The 23,896-nt window shown below is 37.7% G+C and overlaps 1 protein-coding gene and 2 non-coding genes across 5 annotated transcripts in view; all 3 read right to left on the bottom strand.

Annotated features, from left to right (window-relative positions):
• Positions 1-23,896, bottom strand: part of STIL (STIL centriolar assembly protein) — a 52,856-nt gene that overhangs the window by 13,085 nt on the left and 15,875 nt on the right. For all 3 annotated transcript variants that reach the window (XM_006051656.3, XM_006051657.3, XM_044945037.1), the window contains exons 9-14: positions 18,911-19,061; positions 16,871-16,980; positions 11,925-12,039; positions 9,895-10,857; positions 6,624-6,789; positions 3,039-3,270 (exon numbers count right to left, since the gene is read on the bottom strand). In XM_006051656.3, the coding sequence (XP_006051718.1) occupies positions 3,039-3,270; positions 6,624-6,789; positions 9,895-10,857; positions 11,925-12,039; positions 16,871-16,980; positions 18,911-19,061 (1,737 nt within the window). The remainder of the gene's footprint in view (positions 1-3,038; positions 3,271-6,623; positions 6,790-9,894; positions 10,858-11,924; positions 12,040-16,870; positions 16,981-18,910; positions 19,062-23,896) is intronic.
• On the bottom strand, positions 12,109-12,212 carry LOC112585828. Its single transcript, XR_003110410.1, has one exon. It is a non-coding gene; the product is annotated as a U6 spliceosomal RNA (small nuclear RNA).
• TRNAS-GGA lies at positions 14,797-14,868 on the bottom strand. The gene has a single exon. It is a non-coding gene; the product is annotated as a tRNA-Ser (tRNA).

Here is a 23,896-nt window from a genome sequence, read left to right as displayed (position 1 = left end):
GGTACCAGATAAATCTAGTGGGGGTCTGTAATTGCTAGTTTTCTTCATCTCCTGCTGCTATCCCCTTACTTCCTAAATAGCACATTGAACCTTTATCTTCAATCATGTTAACTGATTTCACTTTAATGAAGACATCAAAACTCAAATGTAGAAGCAGAAAGCCAGGCTTCAGAGATTTTATGGCTTCTGGGGAAAGTACTTGTACTGAGCAGGATTTTTATCATGCAGACATCTGCAAAGCTCTTTATTTTTTAAAGAGAGTTCACGTCAGTCACTGAGTTAGACTTATTCTACCTTTAGGTAAATGATGACAATTAATTTTTAAGGTACTAATCTAGTACTGTTCTATATGTTTTACATATATTAACTCATCTAATCTTTACAACAATCCTGAGATAGGTACTTTCACTGTCTCCATATACAGAAAACAGAAGCGTTCAGAAATTATGAGACCTGCCCATGGTCACACAGTTGTGATTTGTATCCAGGCAGTTTGGCTCCATGCTCTTAATCACTCTGCTATATTGCCTTTTCAAGAATTTAAAAATACCTGTTTTGGTGTCTAACCTACCAAACAAAAATAAAAGCTAAAAATTCCAGAAGAAAAGAACTAAAACATTAACAATTTCAAATTTTAAAAATTGTTTAAAGATGATTCTAATATGGCAAGCATTAGCATGCATGTCCAAAGCCTGACTTCGTAAAAAAAGGGAAAAAGTATTGTGTCAAAAGAAAATCTATGGATATCACACATGGCTCTTCCCTGGGAAAAAGCAACCGATTACCATATATGCTGCAAGTCCAAAAATCTACCTTTCACAAACTGCTTTAACATTAGACTAACCCAGCAAGACATTCAAAGGGGACAGGGGACTCAGGTGGCCAGGCGCCATGTATGAATACTCAGCAGCACGAACCACAGCAGGAAGCAGACCAGACGTTTGGGAAGAATCCTAGACAAGCACTGAAACCACCATACACAACACTGGAGATACTATTTAATCCGAATCATATACTATGCGGAACAAAGATCAGATTTACATCTAGTTATATGTTGTAATCCACAGAGTTGGTTAATCACCCTGAAAAAGCAATTAATTGCATTCTATCAGTTAACTCAGGTCTGTTTCTGAAGTTAAAAACCACAATGGATTGGAGATTTTTAAAGTTCTACTTTCAGAGGGAAAAACTAATCCTTGAAAGTAGTCTACAATTTACAAAAGGAAATACAGATAGAATAAATGTGGATAACCACAGGGAGAACAAATAAGGATAACCACAGTTCATGTCTCTTTGTTCTCATTTTCTGTAACTATTTCAAGTGAAATGTGAACTTATCTTGGGGGCTTACCCCAAACTGCTCTTCCTATCACCAAACATCTATGAAGTAGCTGATGTGGGGAACTAGACACTGGTTCAAGTCCTAAAGGTACAGAAATGAGTATGATCCACAACCTGTAGGAATTCAATCTAGTGGGGGTTGAGACAGGTATACAGATCTTTTTAATATACTGTGGTACATATTATGAATACTTAATTGAATTGTAAGGTTAAAACATACTCTCTACTGAGCAAAGCAGATAAATATTTCTGGTTTTCTGGAAGGGTGTGTTTGTTGTTCTAATCATTATTGTAATAAGATAATTTAAAATATCAAATATTACCAAAAGGCTTAAATTTTAAAAAGTAATCAACTGCCTGCCCATGCCACCCCTACCTCTGAATTCACCTCTTTTAAAACTATTTCATGTGATATTACACTGTGGTATTTTAACCCACCTTACTCCTTTACATTCAAAATTTATCCTACACCTGATCCCTGCCACCACTTCTAATTCCCAGGCACCTTCATCTCACTTGGTCTTCAGTCTACTAACCGGTCTCCTTACTTCTAATCTTAACCCCCTCAGTTCACTTGCCACAAAACAGCTGGAATGGCCTTTAAAAAACAAAAATGATCATACCACTACGTCATTTAAAAATCCTCCCTGATGTTAATGAACGCAGAATATATTCAGAACTTCTACATCCTCCCCTACATAATCTGAAGGCTTCTTTCACCATCTTACTTAATATACCCACTTCACTCCCATGCCACTCTCCTAGTTACACTCCACTTGGTCACCCTCGTTTATTTTCTTCAGGCAGTGGTCTTTATATGAAATTATATGTTTCCTGCTGATGCGGTTATTGTCTCCAGAACTCATGGAAATTCCATGAAGTCAGGAGCTTTGTCTGACCTACTGCTCAATTTCTAGGGCTTAGTTTTTTGGCAGCATATACCAGAAGCTCAAAGAATATTTGCTGAATTTGTTTACAAATTTGCAAATGATCTGAATTACTTCAGAATCCTTATTTTTTTAATAGAAAATTTCAGAATGAAAAATTTCAAACACAAGAGAGTTTAACAAATCACTATGTACAATCAGTTTTAAAAATTATCTACTCAGAGCCTACCTTACTTCGGCTCTACCCTTTACCATTTCATCCCCATTAGCTTACTGAGTATATCTTGAATAACAGGTTACATCTCTCAGAAATAAAGACTCTGTTACTATACACATATAATTGCAGTATGTATCTTTATAAAAATTTAAAAAATTCAGGACCCTGGCTCCATCTGGGACCTAGTGTCAGACTCTCCAGTGAGGCCTGAAATACATATTTCTGATTTTCAACTGTTCTGATTCAGTCAGACTGTTTTATACATCCAAAGACTGACATCTGGGAATGGTCACAGAAGGCTCAGAATTGTCTTTTACAGGGAATTCCCTGGCATTTCAGTGGTTAGAAGTCTAGTGGTTAGGACTCCATGGTTCCACTGCAGGGGGCATAGATTAGATCCCTGGTCGGGGAAACTAAGATCCCGTATGACGAGTGGTGCAGCCAAAGAACTGTCTGTTACATAGGAATCGCAATAGGAAAGACACCATGAAATACTTTTACAAAACAAACTTGTTTCTGAGTTAGAATACCAAAGGAATATTAGAATTTAAAAAGAAAAAAAGAAGATGAATACTGAATCGAAGAGATCTTACTTGGATATACAAAGTTGCTGATTAAATTCTTCTTCCACAGCAACGTTACTCTCTTCAAAACTGGGAATATCAACAGCTTTTAATGAAGATGCACTGCCTGGCGTACTTGTGACTTCATTATTAATATCCACAGAAAAATTCATGTCCTCACTGGAAATCTTGGTATCATCTTGCCTCAGCTGAGATTCAGGCTCTTGATGGTCACCTGCCGCATTCCAAAACAAGCTGGCACCTGGAGAACAGATGATTTAACAGATGCAGAAACAGACACTCAATTATAGAAAGTAATTCTCTGACAAACTTTTGTAAGTAACATTAGCTATATTATTTTAACACAATTACCTAGAACTGTTTTCAGATTATATTTTCTCAGAAATGCCATGAAGAAATAAATGACAAGTAAAGAGAGGAAACTGAGTACAAGGGGAAAGAGGACCTCTCAGGCCCTGACTCTCCAAGAGGTGTGGCTCTCAGGACGGGTTTTACCTGTCAAGGTTCTGAATATGATTTGGAGTATATGTGTGTTTTGAAAACTGCTGTTCTGAAAAACAGGAGAAAATATATAAAATGCAAATCCCTGGGCTCTTTGATTTTGATTCTTAAACACAATATTCATGAGACTATATCAGGGTTATATCAGATATATGTAATATAAGGCAAGTAAAAATCAAATATTTCCCAAATTTTATAGATCATTTGCACAATTATTTGCATGTATTATTATTTGCTTACTGATTTTCTTTAAATCAACTCACTGTTTTACTGAGCTGCATCACTTCTGTGAAATCATAGATTTTTATGTGCTGCTACTGCTGCTAAGTCACTTCAGTCGCGTCCAACTCTGTGCGACTCCATAGACGGCAGCCCACCAGGCTCCCCCGTACCTGGGATTCTCCAGGCAAGAACACTGGAGTGGGTTGCCATTCCCTTCTCCAATGCATGAAAGTGAAAAGTGAAAGTGAAGTCTCTCAGTCGTGTCTGACCCTCAGCAACCCCATGGACTGTAGCCTTCCAGGCTCCTCCATCAATGGGACTTTCCAGGCAAGAGTACTGGAGTGGGGTGCCATTGCCTTCTCCATTTTATGTGCTAGTTATATTTTTTTCTAATACTTATAGGAACAAATAAATCTACACAGTATAAAATAGTAATCTGTATACTACACCAAATCATCTTTTGAATCTGAGCAATATGCAGTCCACATTTTGAGAAATATTGCGATACATACATGATTTAAAGAAATAAAGTTAAAACCAAAGACTAAATTCAAGTCAAAATTGTTTCCACTTTAAGCATCAACTCAGGTGATTTTATAAACATAAATTAATAAAAGGATGATTTATTTTTGTATTCACTAAGCATTTAAAACAATCCCTGGTCAGGGATCCAAGATCCTGCAAGCCATACAGCACAGCCCACCCAAAAAATAAAAGGACAATTTAGAAAAGTGATGTAAGTGCTGCTACTCTTCCTGAATACCCACCAATGTATACTCTTAGGAATTAAGTATTATCATAGAGAGCCATTTAATTCAAATGACTAATAATTCATTTTTCTGCATATAAGTCAAAGCTCTAAATATGACTCTATGAGGTTTCAAAATATTTGAAATATACATCATGCTTGAAAACTTGTTTCAAATAATTTCAGGATATCAGTTTGATTTAGGCATCAGGTTAGGTAATGAGATACAACAGTCAATAAAAGTTTACAGTCCAGTGACAGATACAGATGATGAACAACTGGAATATAGTAAGTACAGCACTTCGCAAGAGGACACAGAAGCAAACTGCACTTTTTGGTTTGTTTATCTCCTAATACTCCTCTACCACCACCCTCTACAACACACATATGCAGGAAATTGTCATCCTTGCAATTAACAAAGATGGGACTCCAGCAGATATGCCCCTATTACATGCTTCTCAATCCCCTTATCCCTGAACCAGGGATTAAAATCTAATCCAAACTAGACCATTCAGGTTCTCTGCATTTTGAAGTTGAGACTGAAGGATCATAATGCGTTTGTGTACATGGGTAGAACTGTGTAACAGAAACTCTGAGGCTCTGGGTGAGCTGTATTTTAAAATGTAAAGCAATGAAGACTCCAGATAGAGTTGATAGAACAGCCATGTGTAATAACTGGATACTCCAGTGATTTTCTAGTTTCTACATCTAGTTTTTCTCTGAAGTCCAGCCCAATTCTTGGCCTTGGTTTTCATGAAACATCCCCATATCCTTCCAGTAAATTCCCCCTCCTTGCTTAGTTCAAAGATGCTTATGTTACTTGCTGCTGAAAAAAATCTTAATATTGAGTAATACCTGAATTTAATAAACGTACATGAGGTTCCTGCTACCCTCCCTCATTGCTGCCCTCTTCATGAAGTTTAGATAACATCTGGGTACAGATAAAGAATACAGCAATCTGTCTTCCTTGTTAATGCTCTCTCTCAAATTTGTATTCTCCAGGCTCAAACCTTCATCTGTTACTTTCACAACTCTTATGTCATCAATCCACTCCACTCTCCTAACATTTGAGTATTACTATCTACATTTCCAAAAGTAGCTCAATCTGAACAGATATTTAGACTGAACTCATCTCCTCTCCTCTGCTTCTCTAACTTGCCTCCCTCTGTCATCCAAGCTCAAAATCATGAAGTAACTTTTATTTTCACCTTTAATAAATGTTTAATTTTGGAATAATTCTAGATTCACAGAGAAGATAAAACAGAGAGTTACTGTGTATTCCTCACCCAGTTCTCCCTGTTGTTAACATCTTACATTATCATGGTACATTTTTCAAAATCAAGAAAACAGTGTTGGTACATTACTATTAACTAAAACTCCAGACTTTGTTTGGATTTCACCAATTTTTCCACTAATATCCTTTTTCTGTTTCAGGATCCAATCCAGGATAATCACACGGCATTTAACTAAAGTAACTTGAATCTTCCCTCTCCCAACTGCCATATCCAATTAGTTTTCAAATCTTATCAACACTGTACATGACTCTTCCTCTTCAGTCTTATAACCACCACCCTATATTCTAAACATCTTGCTAGATACTAAACACACGAAAATGTTCTTAAAGATCTCATAGTCTGATTGTGAGGAAATATGTAAACACATAGATGTCATTTATATTATTGGTTTTTTAAAAAGGCCTTCTATTCTGCTTACAAGATGAAAGATGTAGTAACGGCCCTCCGTGACACAGCAATGGGTAGAGCACTAGACAACTCAGAGCTCTGTGTTGTTTCTCTAAGCCCATATTTTCTCTACCCAATCTGTTCTGCCACCTCTCAATTCCACCAAGATCCTACATTCCCTTCAAGGCCCAGAATCAGCAACACTGCATGGATGAAATCTTCCCTGATCCCCTAAACAACAGATGACTTCTCTCAGAACTGGGTCCAGCTTGGAAAAGCAGCAAAAACAAACAATACATTACGTTATGTGGTTTCCAATCTGTTTGCAAGTAGAGTTTTATTTCATAAAGAATAAAATCACACAAAGAGTTAAGTTACACACTCATCACCTTGGTTTAAATTCTATGTGTACTATGTACAAATTAAGAAAAATGAAATTACCTGTGCTCACAGCAATGCTTACACTTTTTCTCATGTGCAAAGCAGGGGGAGACTGTGCTTCCATGGAAACCAACTCCATTTGTCTTGCAGCTTGCATTGTGTCTTCAACAGTGGTTGTCTTAGGGGAACAGGGCTGCAGAGACTGTGCTTCTAACAAACGCTGAATCTGTATCAATTAAAAACACTTTTTTATGTATGTTTATGACAGTGAACTAAACAACCAAACTGACAGAAGAGTTTAAAAATGAATTACAGAATGCCCCATTTATAAATAACTGACTTTTAACTGTATTTTCTCACATTTCAACTAGATTATATCATAAAATTTATTCAACGCTGAAAATCATTGTCATTAGTTATTAAGAAGCATTTAAATGGGCTACCTATTAAAAGTAAAAACATAGGTGCTTAGATCAACATTCATAAATTGACACTCATGTAGAAAAGCCTTAATGTTAACACTCTGACATTTTATTTCTATTTCACTTATGAATCAAAAGTAAGATAGAGGAGATTCTCTAATTCTACATACCAAATGTGAACAATTTTTTTACACAAGATTCATTTTATAAAGATCACCCAGAATTGTCCATGTTTGGTCATGCTGAAACTGGAAATATTAATAACAATCTCTAACACTGAGTGCTTCCTATTTACAAGACATTACAATAAGAGCTTTTATGTATGATTTTTACAATAACCCCGTGAATATGTACTACTAGTAAGCACAGTTTACAGAGAAAAAACCTGAGGCAATATAAATAAAGTTACTTGCCCAGGTCACATAATTAACAAGTAGCAAAGCTGAAGTTCAAGCACCAAAAGCTTCCCTTCCTACCATAAAACTTATCCCTTTATAGGGGGTGGGAGGGATGCTCAAGAGGAAAGGAATATATAGCTATGACTGATTCATGATGTTGTATGGCAGAAACCAACACAACATTGTAAAGCAATTAGCCTCCAATTTAAAAGAAAAAAAAAAATAACTTATTCCTGTATACAATTCCATAGTTTTTAGTACATTCTCAAAGTCTGCATCCATCACCACCATCTAACTCCACAAAATTTTCATTAACCTTTGCAAAATCCTTGTACCCACTAGCTGTCACTCTCCATGGCTCCACAATTTAGCCTCTGGCAACCACTAATCTACTTTCTATCTCTATATGTGTGTGTGTGTGCTAAGTCGCCTCAGTCATGTCCAACTCCTTGCAACACTATGGACTGTAGCCTACCAGTCTCCTCTATCCAAGGGATTCTCCAGAGAATACTGGAGTGGGTTTCCATGCTCTCCTCCAGGGGATCTTCCCAACCAAGGGATCGAACTCACATCTCTTATGTCTCCTGCTTTGACAGGCAGGTTCTTTACCACTAGTGCCACCTGAGAAGCCACTGTATCTCTATAGATGTGCCTATTCTGGACATTTGATAGAAATGAAACCAAACAACACGTGGCCTTATATCTTGCCTTTTTCATTTAGCATAAAATTTTCAAAGTTCATCTGTACCTATCAGTACCTATCAGTACTTCATTCCTTTTGATGATTGAAATATTCCATTGTATATATAATGTCACATTTGTGTTCATCTATTCATCAGTTGATGGACTCTGGATTGTTTTCACCCTTGGCTATTATAAACAATGTTGCTACAAACATGTGTGTAAAAGCTTTTGTGTGATCATATTTTTTCATTTCTCTTGGATATACACCTAGGAGTGGAAAAGCCTCCTCTTTTAAACACTGTAATCTTGTTTCCCTATAAGTTACACTTTGTATTCAACTCATCTCACTAATTTTAGCAGATTAACTTTATTAAGTCAAGAAGCTTGCCATTTCCTTCTCCAGGGGATCTTCCCAACCCAGGGATAGAACCTGGGTCTCCTGCATTGCAGGCAGATGTTTTACCGTCTGAGCCACTAGGGAAGCCCATAAGTTACCCTGCTGAATTCAACTCATCTCATTAATTTTAGCAGATTAATTTTATTAATATAGGAAAATAAGTATTATCAATAAATTATTGACATCAGTAGAAATACAACCTGCATTAATAATACAAAAAGGAATATGTACTTATAGTGGTTCAGAGCATGGGCTTTAGTGTCATGAGGACATAACTTAACTCCTACTCTGTTACCTTTTGGAAAAGCTATTTAGCCACTGTGAGATTCAATATTACCTAAAACTAAGGTAGTTGTAAGGACTAAGAGACAAATAAGATAATTGTAATTTGCTGATTGTTTACTAAAGCTTCATCCTACACTATGCACTTTAGATAGACAGACAGATGTGTGTGTGTGTGTGTGTACATATACACATATACATTCATTTAACCATCAGATCTACATATATTAATAACACCGATCATTATTCCCAATTTCAGAGAAGGCAATGGCACCCCACTCCAGTACTCTTGCCTGGAAAATCCCATGGACGGAGGAGCCTGGTAGGCTACAATCCATGGGGTCACGAAGAGTTGGACACGACTGAGCAACTTCACTTTCACTTTTCACTTTCATGCATTGGAGAAGGAAATGGCAACCCACTCCAGTGTTCTTGCCTGGAGAATCCCAGGGACGGGGGAGCCTGGTGGGCTGCCGTCTATGGGGTCGCACAGAGTCAGACACGACTGACGCGACTTAGCAGCAGCAGCAGCATTCCCAATTTACAGCTGAGAAAAGTGAGGTTTAGAGAAATTGCATATGAAATACTTGATAAGACATTTACTACAAAGTTATAGAGATTAAACTAAATGGTAGTAGTGCTGGAATAGATAGGCAGATCAATGGAGAGTACAGTATAGAAATAGATACAAACACATGATACTTTCATTATAAAATAAAAAATACATGTTTAAATCATTAACAAAAATATATATTATTCAGTAAATATATGGAGTCAGTCATCTAAGGATAAAAAGAAAAAAATATTTTATCTTGTGTAACAAAATAAAATAAAGCAACAAATAAAACCCTGATTGTTGTTGTTTAGTCGCTAAGTCATGTCTGACTCTTTTGCAACTCCATGGACTGTAGCCTGACAGGCTCCTTCCATCCATGGGGTTTCCCAGGCAAGAGTAATGGAGTGGGTTGCCATTTCCTTATTCAAATCCTCATTTTCCTAATGTGTAAAACATCAGGGACTAGAATCCAGTTTCCAGGGTCTCTTCTAATTCTGACATTCTGCAATTCTACTTCATAAACTATAGTTACTTTAGAGTTGCCAGTTACTTTTTAAAAATTCAAGAATTTAACAGAAGAAAGCTAGCAAACCTGTGCTTGAAGTAGTCGCAGCTGTCTGTCTTGCTCTGTGATGAACCTATACGCATCTGGAGACAGTCCCATCATTCCATCATCTGACCCAGTCTTCGGTGTGTGCATACATACTGCACAAGGCCATGGGTTACAGAAGTCCACATGTGGAGGTAGTCTTGCCACAGGTGATGGTTCTACATTGCTGTGGGAAGAACAACCCCTCATGTTTCCCTGAGGTCTCAAGGCTATAGGACTACTTGAAGAAAAGAATGCATTATGGTACTGAGCTGGACATCCACTTGGATGAAATAATGAATGTTTTTGAAGGGTTTCAGACTTGAGGTCTTGAACAGATCCTACTGTATTCATTCCTTGCCAAGAATTTATTGGACTATACTGAATATGGCCATGATGCTGGCAACTGCAAACATTTGTGGAATAGTAAGATGGTGGCGGAGGAGGGGGTATTTGAAATTCCATCGGTCTTCCTGAATTATGGGGTGAAAAAACAAAATTGTGTGGGTGGGACTGTGGGGCAAGAGAAGACTGCTTGGAATTAAACGTGGAGGATCTTACAGGATACTCTTCTTTGTGTACATTTGCAGCAGAAACTGTTTGAAGCTTTTCAGATGTATCTGAAGATGGTCCATTAAAAGAGGGCTTACTACTGTTCCTGATATGAGAGTTCCCTTTCTTACAGGTAGACAGCTGTCTTACTTTGCAGTGTCTCAAAGGAGCAGTGTCTTGGTTTAATTGATTTGGTAGCCCTCTGAAGGAAGGCTCTCCAGCTTCTGCTTCTGGTCTGTGTTTCTCATCACAAAGCTGGGGTTGTGACTGCTCAAGGTGCTCAGCATGGTTAATCAACAAAGGAGGAGCTTCATTATTCACCATTTCCAATGGGTTAGGCACAGGGGTTGGTTCTATGGAGCATCCATCCAACACAAGTGAAAGTTCAGGAACTGATGGCTGGATCTTAGAAACCTGTAAGTGGGAAAGAAACGAAAGAAGAAAAAGTATCTTTCAGGAGAATGATATATGCTTCATTTTCCTTTAAGCTAGTATTTTCCAAATTGTATCCAGTTACTTATTAAAAAGTGTTGATTATTTAGACAATTGACAAATATTTGCCGGGCATCTTCTATGTGCTAGTACCAGGAACACAACTGTGAACAAAATAAATAAGGTCCTTGCCCTCACAAACTTATTTAACAATGAAACTCTTTTCACTGGAACACCGATTGACATTGCTTAGATTACAGAACTCAACATGGGAAACAGACTTTTTTTACCCTCTCTGCAAAAACAAAAAAATTATCAGACCAGATGCTTCAACACATCTAGTAAAGAATAATGTTTTTTTATCTTAATAAGAAAGGGTCTTCCAGTAAGTATTTCAAAATATCATACTAAGTGAAATTATTCACTGCTATTCTTTTTATTGATATCCAGTAAAAGAGCTGGAGGAGAGCCAAATAGAGTAAGTAAAGTACTCGCTGTGGTGAATTTGGTTATAATATTAATTTAAGAAAACTTTCCCATTCCTTTTTCTTGTAATAAGTAATTAGTCCAATTAAGACAGAACAATTCTAAAATAACCCACTAGTTCGCCTCAATAAAAAAAATTATGATGGGTTGCTAGCAATCTCCAAAAGCAAGTAGAATGTTTTCTCAAAATATGGTGATAAGAAACAATGTCAATTTCTGGTGATAGTATAGAATGTTAATTCTACATGGGTTAAAAGCACCAGATTCTGAAACTAAACCTCTTAAACTACTAGTCTCCCAAATCCTAACTTCCTGAATTCCAGCTTTACTACTTCCTAGTTATATAATCCTAGGGAGCTAACTTAACCTCTTTTCCTTGGTTTTCTCTGGAAATACTATACTTACTTATTACAATATGTGTACATATTAATATTATTACATATAATAATTAAATGTACCTGTAAGGAATATATGATATTTATCTTTATATATTATTGAGTGCTTTAACATGAAGAGACTTTTAGGTTTCTAATTACAAAGGTGAGTTCTAAGACCAGTCATACCTTCTGACTCACTGGATGAGGACTAGGAATTGGTCTTGGAGAAACATCTTCATCTTCAACACCAGAATCATGATCATTCGTTGGCATTTTCCCTGGAGGTAACTTCTGGGAAGAGCTAAAGAACAGAGGGGAGAAAAAGTAAGTCTTCAGTAATCAGTATTCATTTGTTCTTTCTATTTTTAAAAAAAATCTGGAACACTTCATGAATTTGCATGTCACAATTGTGCAGAGGCCAAGCTAATCTCTGTATCATTCCAATTTTAGTATATGTGCTGCTGAAGTGAGCACTCTTCTTTCATTCTGAAGCTGAATAAGGCATCCATTCCCATCACTTCATGGGAAATAGATGGGGAAACAGTGGAAACAGTGTCAGACTTTATTTTTCTGGGCTCCAAAATCACTGCAGATGGTGACTGCAGCCATGAAATTAAAAGACGCTTACTCCTTGGAAGGAAAGTTATGACCAACCTAGATAGCATATTCAAAAGCAGAGACATTACTTTGCCAACAAAGGTCTGTCTAGTCAAGGCTATGGTTTTTCCTGTGGTCATGTATGGATGTGAGAGTTGGACTGTGAAGAAGGCTGAGCGCCGAAGAATTGATGCTTTTGAACTGTGGTGTTGGAGAAGACTCTTGAGAGTCCCTTGGACTGCAAGGAGATCCAACCAGTCCATTCTGAAGAAGATCAGCCCTGGGATTTCTTTGGAAGGAATGATGCTAAAGCGGAAACTCCAGTACTTTGGCCACCTCATGCAAGGAGTTGACTCATTGGAAAAGACTCTGATGCTGGGAGGGGTTGGGGGCAAGAGGAGAAGGGGACAACAGAGGATGAGATGGCTGGATGGTATCACTGACTCGATGGACATGAGTCTGAGTGAACTCCGGGAGTTGGTGATGGACAGGGAGGCCTGGCATGCTGCGATTCATGGGGTCTCAAAGAGTCAGACACGACTGCGCGACTTATCTGATCTGATCTGAAGGTCCTTTAATTAGACACAATAGTATCTTAATCACTTAATTTAGTATCTGACAACCACAAATTATTTTATTTTTCAAGCCAGGGTCAGATGATCAGCAAAGTTGAGCCAGTCAGACTCATGCTTAATAATGTATCCCCTTCTCCTGACCATGGCAAGTTTAACCCACTTATTCTTTTTTTTAAACTTATTTTTTTTATTAAAGTATAGTTGAATTACAATGTTGTGTTAATTACTGCTGTACAGCACAGTGTCTCAGTTATACATACATACATATATACATAGACATACATGCACATTCTTTTCCATATTCTTTTTCACTATAGTTTAATCACAGGATATTGAATATATTTCCCGGTGCTATACAGTAGGACTGTGTTGTTTACCCATTCTGTATATACCCATTTGCTCCCGCTAATCCCAAACTCCCAATTCAGCCCTCTCCAACCCACCTGCCCCTTGGCGAGCACCAGTCTATTCTCTATGTCCCTGATTCTGTTTCTGTTTCACAGACAGATTCATCTATTTCATATTTTAGATTCCACATATATCATACGGTATGTGCCTTTCTCTATTTGATTTACTTCACTTAGTATGATCATCTCTAGTTGCATCCATAACCCAGTTATTCTTAAGCAAATTACTGAGCATTTTCTGATAAACCACTTTAAGGAGCATAGAAATACATAAGATACAGAATTTACCATAAAAAAAATCTATCATCTGATGAAAGAGATGTATACTCACTATATTAAACACATTACATTAAACACTCACTGTGTTAGAAAGAAAAATCAGGTAAGGAGTTACCTGTCCCTATGTACTTATATCTGTGGTGGTAATCTACTCTGAGACTAACTGGAGCACCTCCTCCATTTAGTCAGTTGTAGTTACTGTGTCACAAGTATCGTGCCTCAACAGAACACAGAAAAAGTTTTGAGTGTTGGTACTGAATTTCAAATGCTGAAATTAGAGTTTAAGACTAAGATTTGAAAGACTATATACATCAAGCTTTTGTGCATCCTAAACTAAATAAAATCTCAATAAGGTGAGGTAGGGAAGATGACAGAAAAGCCAGAAGGAAGCTAAGAGAGCTTAGACATTAATGGAATTTTGAAGAAAGGGTCCTGTCTCTGTAGTAGGCTGAACAACAGAAACCCTTAGGCAGATGTCGAAGATCTGACAGCGAACAGACCTTTGTCCCAAACCCTGGCAGTCTGGAGAGGCAAACACAGAGTTCTTTCTGTGCCAAGGGGCTGCAATGAAACAATCCCACAAAGCTCTCCTGCCATACCCGAGAAGGACATGGAGAATACAGAATGATATTCCATATGCCTCCGCGCAGCATGGACAAGACACAGAGAACCAGTGACCTAAACAGGTTAAAGAGGCTGCGGCAGGAACCTGCACAAACCGACTGCCAAAGACCAGATGCAAAAGAAAGCATCTCAGCAGGTGGCCGAGTGGTGTGGGTGGATGAGAATCATGTCACCCCACATCACCAGTACTGGCACAGTGTTAGTGAAAGTGTTAGTCGCTCAGTCATGTCTGACTCTGTGACCGCACGGAAGGTAGTCCGCCTATAGGGGAGCCCGGTGGGCTACAGTCCATGGAATTCTCTAGGCAAGAATATTGGAGTGGGTTGCCATTCCCTTCTCCAGGGGATCTTCCCAACCCAGGGACTGAACCCAGGTCTTCTGCATTGGCAGGCGGATTCTTTACCATCTGAGCCACCAGGGAAGTATAGGGCATAGCATTGAAAGTGAAAGTGAAGTCGCTCAGTCGTGTCTGACTCTTTGCAACCCCATGGATTGTAGCCCACCAGGCTCCTCCCTCCATGGGATTCTCCAGGCACGACTGCTGGAGTGGGTTGCCATTTCCTTCTCCAGGGTATCTTCCCAACCCAGGGATCGAACCTGGGTCTCCCGCATTCCAGGCAGACACTTTAACCTCTGAGCCACCAGGGAAGCCAGGGCATAGCATTAGTCCCCTCTAAATTACATGAAACCTCAGCAGAAACAGGATAAACAGACCTTGAATTGATTGAAATTTGGCTTCCATAACTGCACATAATGAAGAGGGGCTCAAAATGGAAATTAAGTACATTACTTTTTAAAATTTGGCCGTGCCACATGGCTTGTGGATCTTAGTTCCCTGATCAGGGATTGAACCCAGGCCTCAGCGGTGAAAGTGCTGAGTCCTAACCACTGGAACACCAGGGAATTCCCCCAATTACTTTTAAAAAGAAAACAAGTGGGCACAGTTTCCATCCCTGGTTGGGGAACTAAGATCCCATATCCCGTGTGGCGCAGCCAAAAATAAAAATTCACTGTGAGCTTTTTTTAGCACTCAAACAAAAAGAAAAAACTTAACGTATAATTTCAACAAAAGTAGGGATAAACATTTTACTAACATTCAAATCTAAAAATGACTGATCCTTATCAAAGCTTTGGTCAGAGCTGAAAACAGACATTGTTTTTCAACAATGTTAAAGAAATTACCAAGCGTCCCCTTAACTTGGCTTTTTCTTCCATAAAAATTCAATAAAATCTTGAAAAAAGCCTTAAACCTTCAGTCAACGGTGGTGTTCCTGCAAGTCTATAAGAATATAGTTTTCTGGTGACCTAGCCTGTTTCAAGGATAACTTAAAATGCCCAAAGATAGAGTTTACTTCAGACATCTTTCTAATCCCCAGAATCCATGAATATGTTAGTGAACAAGGAAAAAGGGAGTTTACAAGATGTCCTTAAGGTAAGAATCTTGAGATGTGGAGATTATCCTAGACGATCAGGTCAACTCAATGTAAACACAATGGACCTTATAAGATGGAGTCAAGATACAGGGAAGGAGATGTGAGGAAAGAAACAGAAGTCAGAGAGAGATGTGAAGATGCTATGCTTCTAGCTTTGAAGGTGGAGTAAGGGACCACCAGACAACAAGGAATGCAGGTGGCCTCTAGAAGCTGCAAGAAGGAACATGGATTTACCACTAAAACTTCCAAAGAGAATGCAGCCCTACCATCACTTTAATTTTAGCCACAAAGGCCCATTTTGGACTCCTGACTCCTAGAACTAGAAGGTAATAAGTCTGTATTGCTTGACATCACTAGGTGTGTGGTAATCTGTTAGAACAGCAATAGACTAGCAATAACAAATCTCTCTATGCACTGCTGCTGCTGCTAAGTCGCTTCAGTCATGTCCGACTCTGTGTGACCCCATAGATGGCAGCCCACCAGGCTCCCCCATCCTCTGGGATCCTCCAGGCAAGAACACTGGAGTGGGTTGCCATTTCCTTCTTCAATGCGTGAAAGTGAAAAGTGAAAGTGAAGTCGCTCAGTCGCGTCCGACTCCTAGCGACCCTATGGACTGCAGCCCACCAGGCTCCTCCGTCCATGGGATTTTCCAGGCAAGAGTACTGGAGTAGGTTGCCATTGCCTTCTCCGCTCTATGCACTGGTTAGTTCTATTTCTTTGGAGAACCCTAATACAAAGGGAATATTTAGTTTACCACAAAAGTAGATATTGGACCCAAAAAGTCACAAGCCATTATTTAATATTCTTCTAGTGCATTTGCTTTAAAAGTTTTCTGCTTTAGGTAGAGGAGTTATTTTTATAGTAGGAGTTATTTTTATAGTAGTTTATCTGATAGCCCTAGGTTTAATACTACAAGGAAGTGAAGACAGAAGGCAAACTAAACAAAAACAGGATGTTTCTTCTTAAGTAAGATAATTTCTTGACAAACACTTTTGTTCCCCTATGTAATAAATCAAGTCAAATGGGAACCACATTAGAGTTGTCACTTCATTAAAACTATCATCCAGCTTACAAATATGAAGGAATGCATTTAAAGGAAGGACACCCGTGGTATAAGATTTACCAACAGTTCCCTCAGAAATAACTGGGGACTTACTTTAATTATTAAAAACTAATGAAAGTAATTAAAAAAGTATGATAATAAAAATATCTTTTACCTCTTAATTGAAAGATTTTTAGAAACTTTTTTAAAAAACTCTCTTTCTGCATTCTGGTCTTCAGCGCTCAGTTCAAAACAGACTGGATTTTTGTCAGAAGGTTCAACATTCTGAAATAAAGTAGGTCATACTTTGAGATGTGACTTAAAGAAACACCAGAGAATACTATGTAGATGAAAAGTAGCTCTGAAATACTGGGTGGGAAGGGGAATTATGATTTCTGTAACTATAATCTTTCTTTAAAAAAATTTTTTTTTAATTGAGATATAATTGACATAACATTACAATACTTTCAGGTATTGTATTGTATTGAATATATTGTGAAACATCCATCACAATTAAGTCTAGTTAATATTCACCACCATACAGATGATAAATTTTTTCTTATGATAAGAATTTTCAAAATATAGTATAGTATTATTAACTATGTTCACCATGCTGTATATTACATCTCCATGACTTACCTACTTTAAAACTGCAAGTCTGTATCTTTGGACCACCTTTGGCCATTTTGGCCACCCTCAAACCTTCCCTAACCCTTGTCACTCTCTTGCAAATCACCAATTTGTTCTCTGTCCATGAGTTCAATAAAATGTTTTAACTTATTTTTAAATATTCCACATACAAGTGACATATGGTGTTTGTCTATGTTTTCTTAATTTCACTTAGCATAATGCCCTCAAAGTCCATCTATGTTGTCACAAATGGCAAGACTTCCTTTCTTTTTTATGGTTGAATAGTTTTCCATTATATAAACACGTGATATTATATAAATCATATTTTCTTTATCCATTCATCCATGGACACTTAGGTTATTTGAATGCCTTGGCTATTGTAAATACTGTTGCAATTAACATGGTGGTGTGGGTATCTTTTTGAGTTAGTGTTTTTGTTTCCTTTGGATAAACACCCAGAAGTGGAATTACTGAATCATATGGTAGTTCTATTTTTATGCAACCTTTTAAAAAACTATCTATCTGCTTACTATATAAATGAAAGTGAAAACTTAACTTTGCTATATATAACTTACAACTTAATAACCAGGATTCAGTTAAATAGTAACTTTTAACTGAGGATACAATCTGAAGAATAAAATGAGTGAATGATATATGTCTCTAAAATGGAAATAAGTAATTATACCTCAAAGATGATTATGTTTATAATTAAAATACAAAAACTTGATTCATGAATCAGTACAACTTATAAATGAAATTAAAGGCACAAAATAAGATCTGAGTAGAAACACACCGTTATTTAAGGATTGTCAATATTTTTGTGAAAAGATACATAATTTTTTTTAGAATTATTTTTTATTATCGGCCTTAGAATGTTTTTCTTAAAAGAATAAATTTCATTTTAAAAAACTTTATTATATTTTTATTTATTCATTTACTTGGCTATGCTGTGTCTTAGCTGTGGCATGTGGGATCTAGTTTCCTGACCAGGAAGGAGCACAGAGTCTTAGCCAATGGACCACGAGGCAATTCCCAGCCTTAGAAAGCTTTTACATAATGACACTTGTGGTCAAATACGGACTTTTTCTGGGACTGTCACCTAAATGTATTTTTATGTATGTTATTGGATACAGCAACAATCCACTCTGATTCCAAGGGTTACATATTATACAGGCTGATTTTTAACTATGAGAAATCATTTTTTATACCCATAATTAAAAAATTAACTTTCAGGACAAAGGAAACACTAAGATCACAAATTAACTCTCAACATCATAAAATGAAACAATACATAAATTCTTGATATAGCCTTAAGAGGTTTTAGAAAAACATGGAAAAGTTACTCTGTGGATAACATTTGATCCTGTATTAGAATTTGGTTCTGGAGGTATGTCCTAAAATTTACAAAATGAAATTAATCATAAGTGAATAAAGTTAATATTAAGTAAGACTGATCAAAAATAAAGAAAGCCTAACACTTTGAGTTACTATTTTAAACGGGAGAGACCATTGGGTTTAAGAGGCCAATATACAATAACAATAACTAAATAGTCATTAGTGTGCTAGGCGATCCAATCACACTTACTTTGAAAAGGCGTACTGTTTCCTTGCTGGTTAGTAGCTGGAATCGAAGGTCAGGTAACCTGCCATCACAAGGAAGGCATTCATAAAATTCAGGGTCCTTATGTGTCACAGAATAGAGAACTATGATGAAATTTCCAGATTCTGAAAAAACCCTGGACAAAAAAAATGCCATTTACTTAAAATTTATTGAAAATAACAAAAGCACATCAAAGAATTCTATGTGAGTCTCTCAACTTAGTTAACAGACTGACTAAACAGTCCAATTTTTGGAAGAAAACTGAAGAGCACACCTATGCTTACTTTTCCCTGACCAGGTATTGAATCCACACCCCCTGCAATTAATTTTTACTGGCGTATAATTGATTTACAATGTTGTGTTAGTTTCTGCTGTACAGTAAACTGCATCAGTTACACAACATACAACCCCTCATTTTCAGATTTCCTTCCCATTTAGGCCACCACAGAGCATTAAGTCGAGTTCTATGTGTTCTGCAGTAGATTCTCATTAGTTACCTATTTTATACATAGTAGTATATATATGTCAATCCCAATCTCCCAATCCATCCTACCCACCACCCCCCTTGATATCCACAGGTTTGTTCTCCACATCTGTCTATTTCTGCTTTGCAAATAAATTAACCTGTATCATTTTCCTAGATTCCACATATAAGTGATATTATTTGATATCTGTTTTTCTCTTCGGAGAAGGCAATGGCACCCGACTCCAGTACTCTTGCCTGGAAAATCCCATGGATGGAGGAGCCTGGTGAGCTGCAGTCCATGGGGTCGCTAAGAGTCGGACACGACTGGGCGACTTCACTTTCATGCACTGGAAAAGGAAATGGCAACCCACTCCAGTATTCTTGCCTGGAGAATCCCAGGGACGGGGAAGCTTGGTGGGCTGCCGTCTATGGGGTCACACAGAGTCGGACACGACTGAGTGACTTCACTTTCACTTTCTCTTTCTCTTTCTGACTTACTTCACTCAGTATGACAATCTCTAGTTCTATCCACATCTCTGCAAATGACCCAGTTTTGTTCCTTTTTATGGCTGAGTAATATTCCATTATATTATATATATGTACCATATCTTCTTTATCCATTCCTCTATTGATGGACATTTAGGTTGCTTCCATGTCCTGGCTATTGTAAATAGTGCTACATTGAACATTGGGGTGCATAAATCTTTGGGAATTACAATTTTTTTCCAGGTATATGCCCAGGAGTGGGATTGCTGGGTAATATGGTAGTTCTAATTTTAATTTTTTAAGGAACCTCCATACTGTTCTCCACAGTGGCTGTACCAATTTATAATACATCCGCACCAACAGTGTGGAGTTCCCTTTGCTCCACATCTTCTCCAGCATTTATTGTTTGTAGATTTTTTGATGATGACCATTCTGACTGATGTGAGGTAATACCTCATTGTAGCTTTGATTTGCATTTCTCTAATAAGTGATGCTGAGCATCTTTTCATGTGTTTGTTGGCCTGTATGTTTTATTTGGAGAAATGTCTATATAGGTTTTCTGCCCATTTTTCCACTGGGTTACTTGGTCAATCCTAAAGGAAACCAGTCCTGAATATTCAGTGGAAGGACTGATACTGAAGCTCCAATACTTCGGCCACCTGATGAGAAGAAATGACTCATTGGAAAAAACCCTCATTCCGGGAAAGACTGAAGGCAGGAGAAGGGGACAACAGAGGATGAGATGGTTGGATGGCATCACCGACTCCATGGACTGAGTTTGGGCAAGCTCCAGGAGTTGGTAATGGACAGGGAAACCTGGCATGCTGCAGCCACAGGGTCGCAAAGAGTCAGACACAACTAGCGACTAACTGATACTGACTGCTTGGTTTCAATATTGAGCTGCATAAGCTGTTTATATATTTTGGAGATTAATCCCTTGTCAGTCACTTCATTTGCAAATATTTTATTCCATTCTAGGGGTTGTCTTTTTGTTTGGTCTATGGTTTCCTTTGCTGTGCAAGAGCTTTTAAGTTTAATTTGGTCCCACCTATTTATTTTTGTTTTTATTTTCATAACTCTAAGAGGTGGGTCAGAAAAGATCTTGCTACAATATATGTCAATGAGTGGTCTGCCTATGTTTTCTTCTAAGTTTTACAGTGTCTGCCCTTACATTTAGGTCTTTAATTTGAGTTTATTTTTGTGTATGATGTTAGTTGTTGTTGTTTAGTCCATCAGTCATGTCTAACTCTTTGTGACTCCATGGACTGTAGCTAGCCAGGCTCCTCTGTTCATGGGATTTCCCAGGCAAGAATATTGGAGTAGGTTGCCATTTCCTTCTCCAGGTATGGTGTTAGGGAGCATTCTAATTTCAGTCTTTTACATGTGGCTGTTCAGCTTTCCCAGCACCACTTATTAAAGAAGGTTGCCTTTTCTCCATTGTGTACTCTTCTCTTTGTCATAGATTAGATGACTATAGGTGTATGGGTTCATCTCTGGGCTTTCTATCCTATTCCACTGGCTGATATTTCTGTTTCTGTGCCAGTACCATATTTTTTCATACTGTCGTGATTAACGTAGCTTTGTAGCATAGTCTGAAGACAAGGAACCTGATTCCTCCAGATCAGTTTTTCTTTTTCAAGATTGCTTTGGCTATTTGGGTTCTTTTGTGTTTCCATAAAAATTGTACAGTTTTTTGGTTCTAATTCTGTGAAAAATGCCACTGGTAATCTGAGAGGGATTACACTGAATCTGTAGATTGCTTTGGGTAGTACAGCCGTTTTTACAATACTGATTCTTCCTGTCGAAGAACATAGCACATCTCTCTGTTTGCATCATATTCAATATCTTTCACCAGTATCTTATAGTTTTCTGAGTACAGGTCAGGTTAAACAGGTTTTATTTTATTCTTTTTGCTGCAATGGTAAATGGAACTGTTTCCTTAATTGCATTTGCTAGTTCTTATTTGACAATCTTGGATTTCTTTCCATGTCACTATTGTATACTATACCTTTGATATTCTGATTCTTTACTAGTTACTATCCAGTAATATAACATATAGATGTGCTATTACTGATTCACGTAGACTTCTAAAAGTGGATATTTAAATTATTTATAGTATTTCACTATTGTAAACAATGATAAAATGAATATTCATTTTGTTCACTACATGACTCAACAAATATTTGTAAAGTAATCAAGAGTCCTTAAAACACACACCAAAACCCAGTATTTAAAAATACTATTAGTAATTCTCTACTCTGTAAAATGTTGAATGAAAATGATTTGGGGATATATTGTACTATTAACAAAATAAGGCAGTGGGGATTCAGGAGGCAGAATGCCCATTCTGTTCAATTCCTCACTTGAGAGTCAGATAAGACCACTGATCAGAATGCTGTTAAGTATCAACCTAAGCTATGTCAAGCAATACTGATGCCTCCTTGGTTAAAGGCTGGCATTACAGTCCAGGTATTAAAGAAATTGCCTAATGCTTCAGACTAAGAGAGAGAGCTTCAAAACTAACTTTACCAAGCATTTACTATCAATAAGAAATTAAAGCAAGACCAGTCACTGATAATAAAACTTAATTGTACTAATATGCCAAAATGAACATTTAATTTCCGTTTTATTGCAAGGAAAACTAATTGTATTTTATAATTAAAATAAAATGTAAAAAGTAGAATTGTAAAAGCTTCTAAAGAGATTTTTATTTTAATAAAAATCCTTTCTAACCAAAACAAAAAGAAAGGATAAATCTGACTTTAAAAAAACATCTATTTGGGAAAAAATATTAACCAAAGTCAAATAAAATGACATTCTGGGGGAAATAAACTTGTGCCTACGTATCTATAGAGTGCTCGGTCATATCTAACTCTTTGTGACTCCCCTAGACTGCACTGTAGCCCACCAGGCTCCTCTGTCCATGGAATTTCCCAGGCAAGAATACTTGAGTGGGTTCTATTTCCTTCTCCAGAGGATATTCCCAACCCAGGGATTGAACCTGTGTCTCCTGCACTGGCAGGCAGCTTCTTTACCACTAAGTCACCTGAGAATCCCACCAATACATATACACATATGCACATTTTTATAACACATTTATATGCATATATAAAATCTTTGTAGCATATAACACATATATTTTAATAAATACAGATATCTCTGTGTGGGCATGTGCGCTTAGTTGCTTCACTAGTGTCTGACTCTTTGCAACCCTAGGGACTCTAGCCCGCCAGGCTCTTCTGTCCATGGGACTTTCCAGGCAAGAATACTGGAGTGGGTTACATGCCCTCCTCCAGGGGATCTCCCCAAGCCAGGGATCGAACCCATGTCTCCTGTGCTGCAGGCAGATTCTTTACTGCTGAGCCACCAGAGAAGCCCATTTTCTCTGTATACTTTACATATTGTATAAATGCATACATACAGAGAATAAGAAAAAGAGCTGTTATAAAGCAATGTGAAAAAGATGTACAATCCAATAGAATAAAGGCAAGAGACATGATTAGGAAGTTCCAAGAAGCTGATGTGATAAAACATCAGAAAAGGCCATTCTTCCTCTGTCAGATTTGCAAAGATGAAAGTCTAATGATGGCCCTCCCGTTACCTCTCTGAGGTCTTACTGTTTTTCCCTTCCCTCACTCCTCTCCAGCCACACGACCTCCTTTCTGTGCCTTAAAGATGCAAGGTGATCATTCACGCACAGCCTTTGCACCCATCTGTCTGGAACGCTGCCCCAGACGGCCACACGGCTTACTCCCTCATTTCAGGTCTTCGCCTGCCTGACTGCCCTGTTTAAAACTGCAACCCTACCTGCCACTGTATCAACACAACATCTGCCTCCCCTGCTTGTTTTTCTTCACGGCACTTATCACCTTGTAAAATACTATTTTACTTTTCCTATTTAATGCTTTTCTCTATAGGGTCTTTATTTTGTGTACTGCTTACTGCCAATATCACAAATAGTGCTTGATACATGGTAGGCGCTCAACAAATACTTGTTCCACAGTGTTAGGGAGGGGATG

The sequence above is a fragment of the Bubalus bubalis genome, chromosome 6 (assembly GCF_019923935.1).
Source record: "Bubalus bubalis isolate 160015118507 breed Murrah chromosome 6, NDDB_SH_1, whole genome shotgun sequence".
NCBI classification, from domain to species: Eukaryota; Metazoa; Chordata; class Mammalia; order Artiodactyla; family Bovidae; genus Bubalus; species Bubalus bubalis.
The sequence above is the reverse complement of the archived record's forward strand: the minus strand, read 5'-3'. Positions and strand labels throughout refer to the sequence as shown.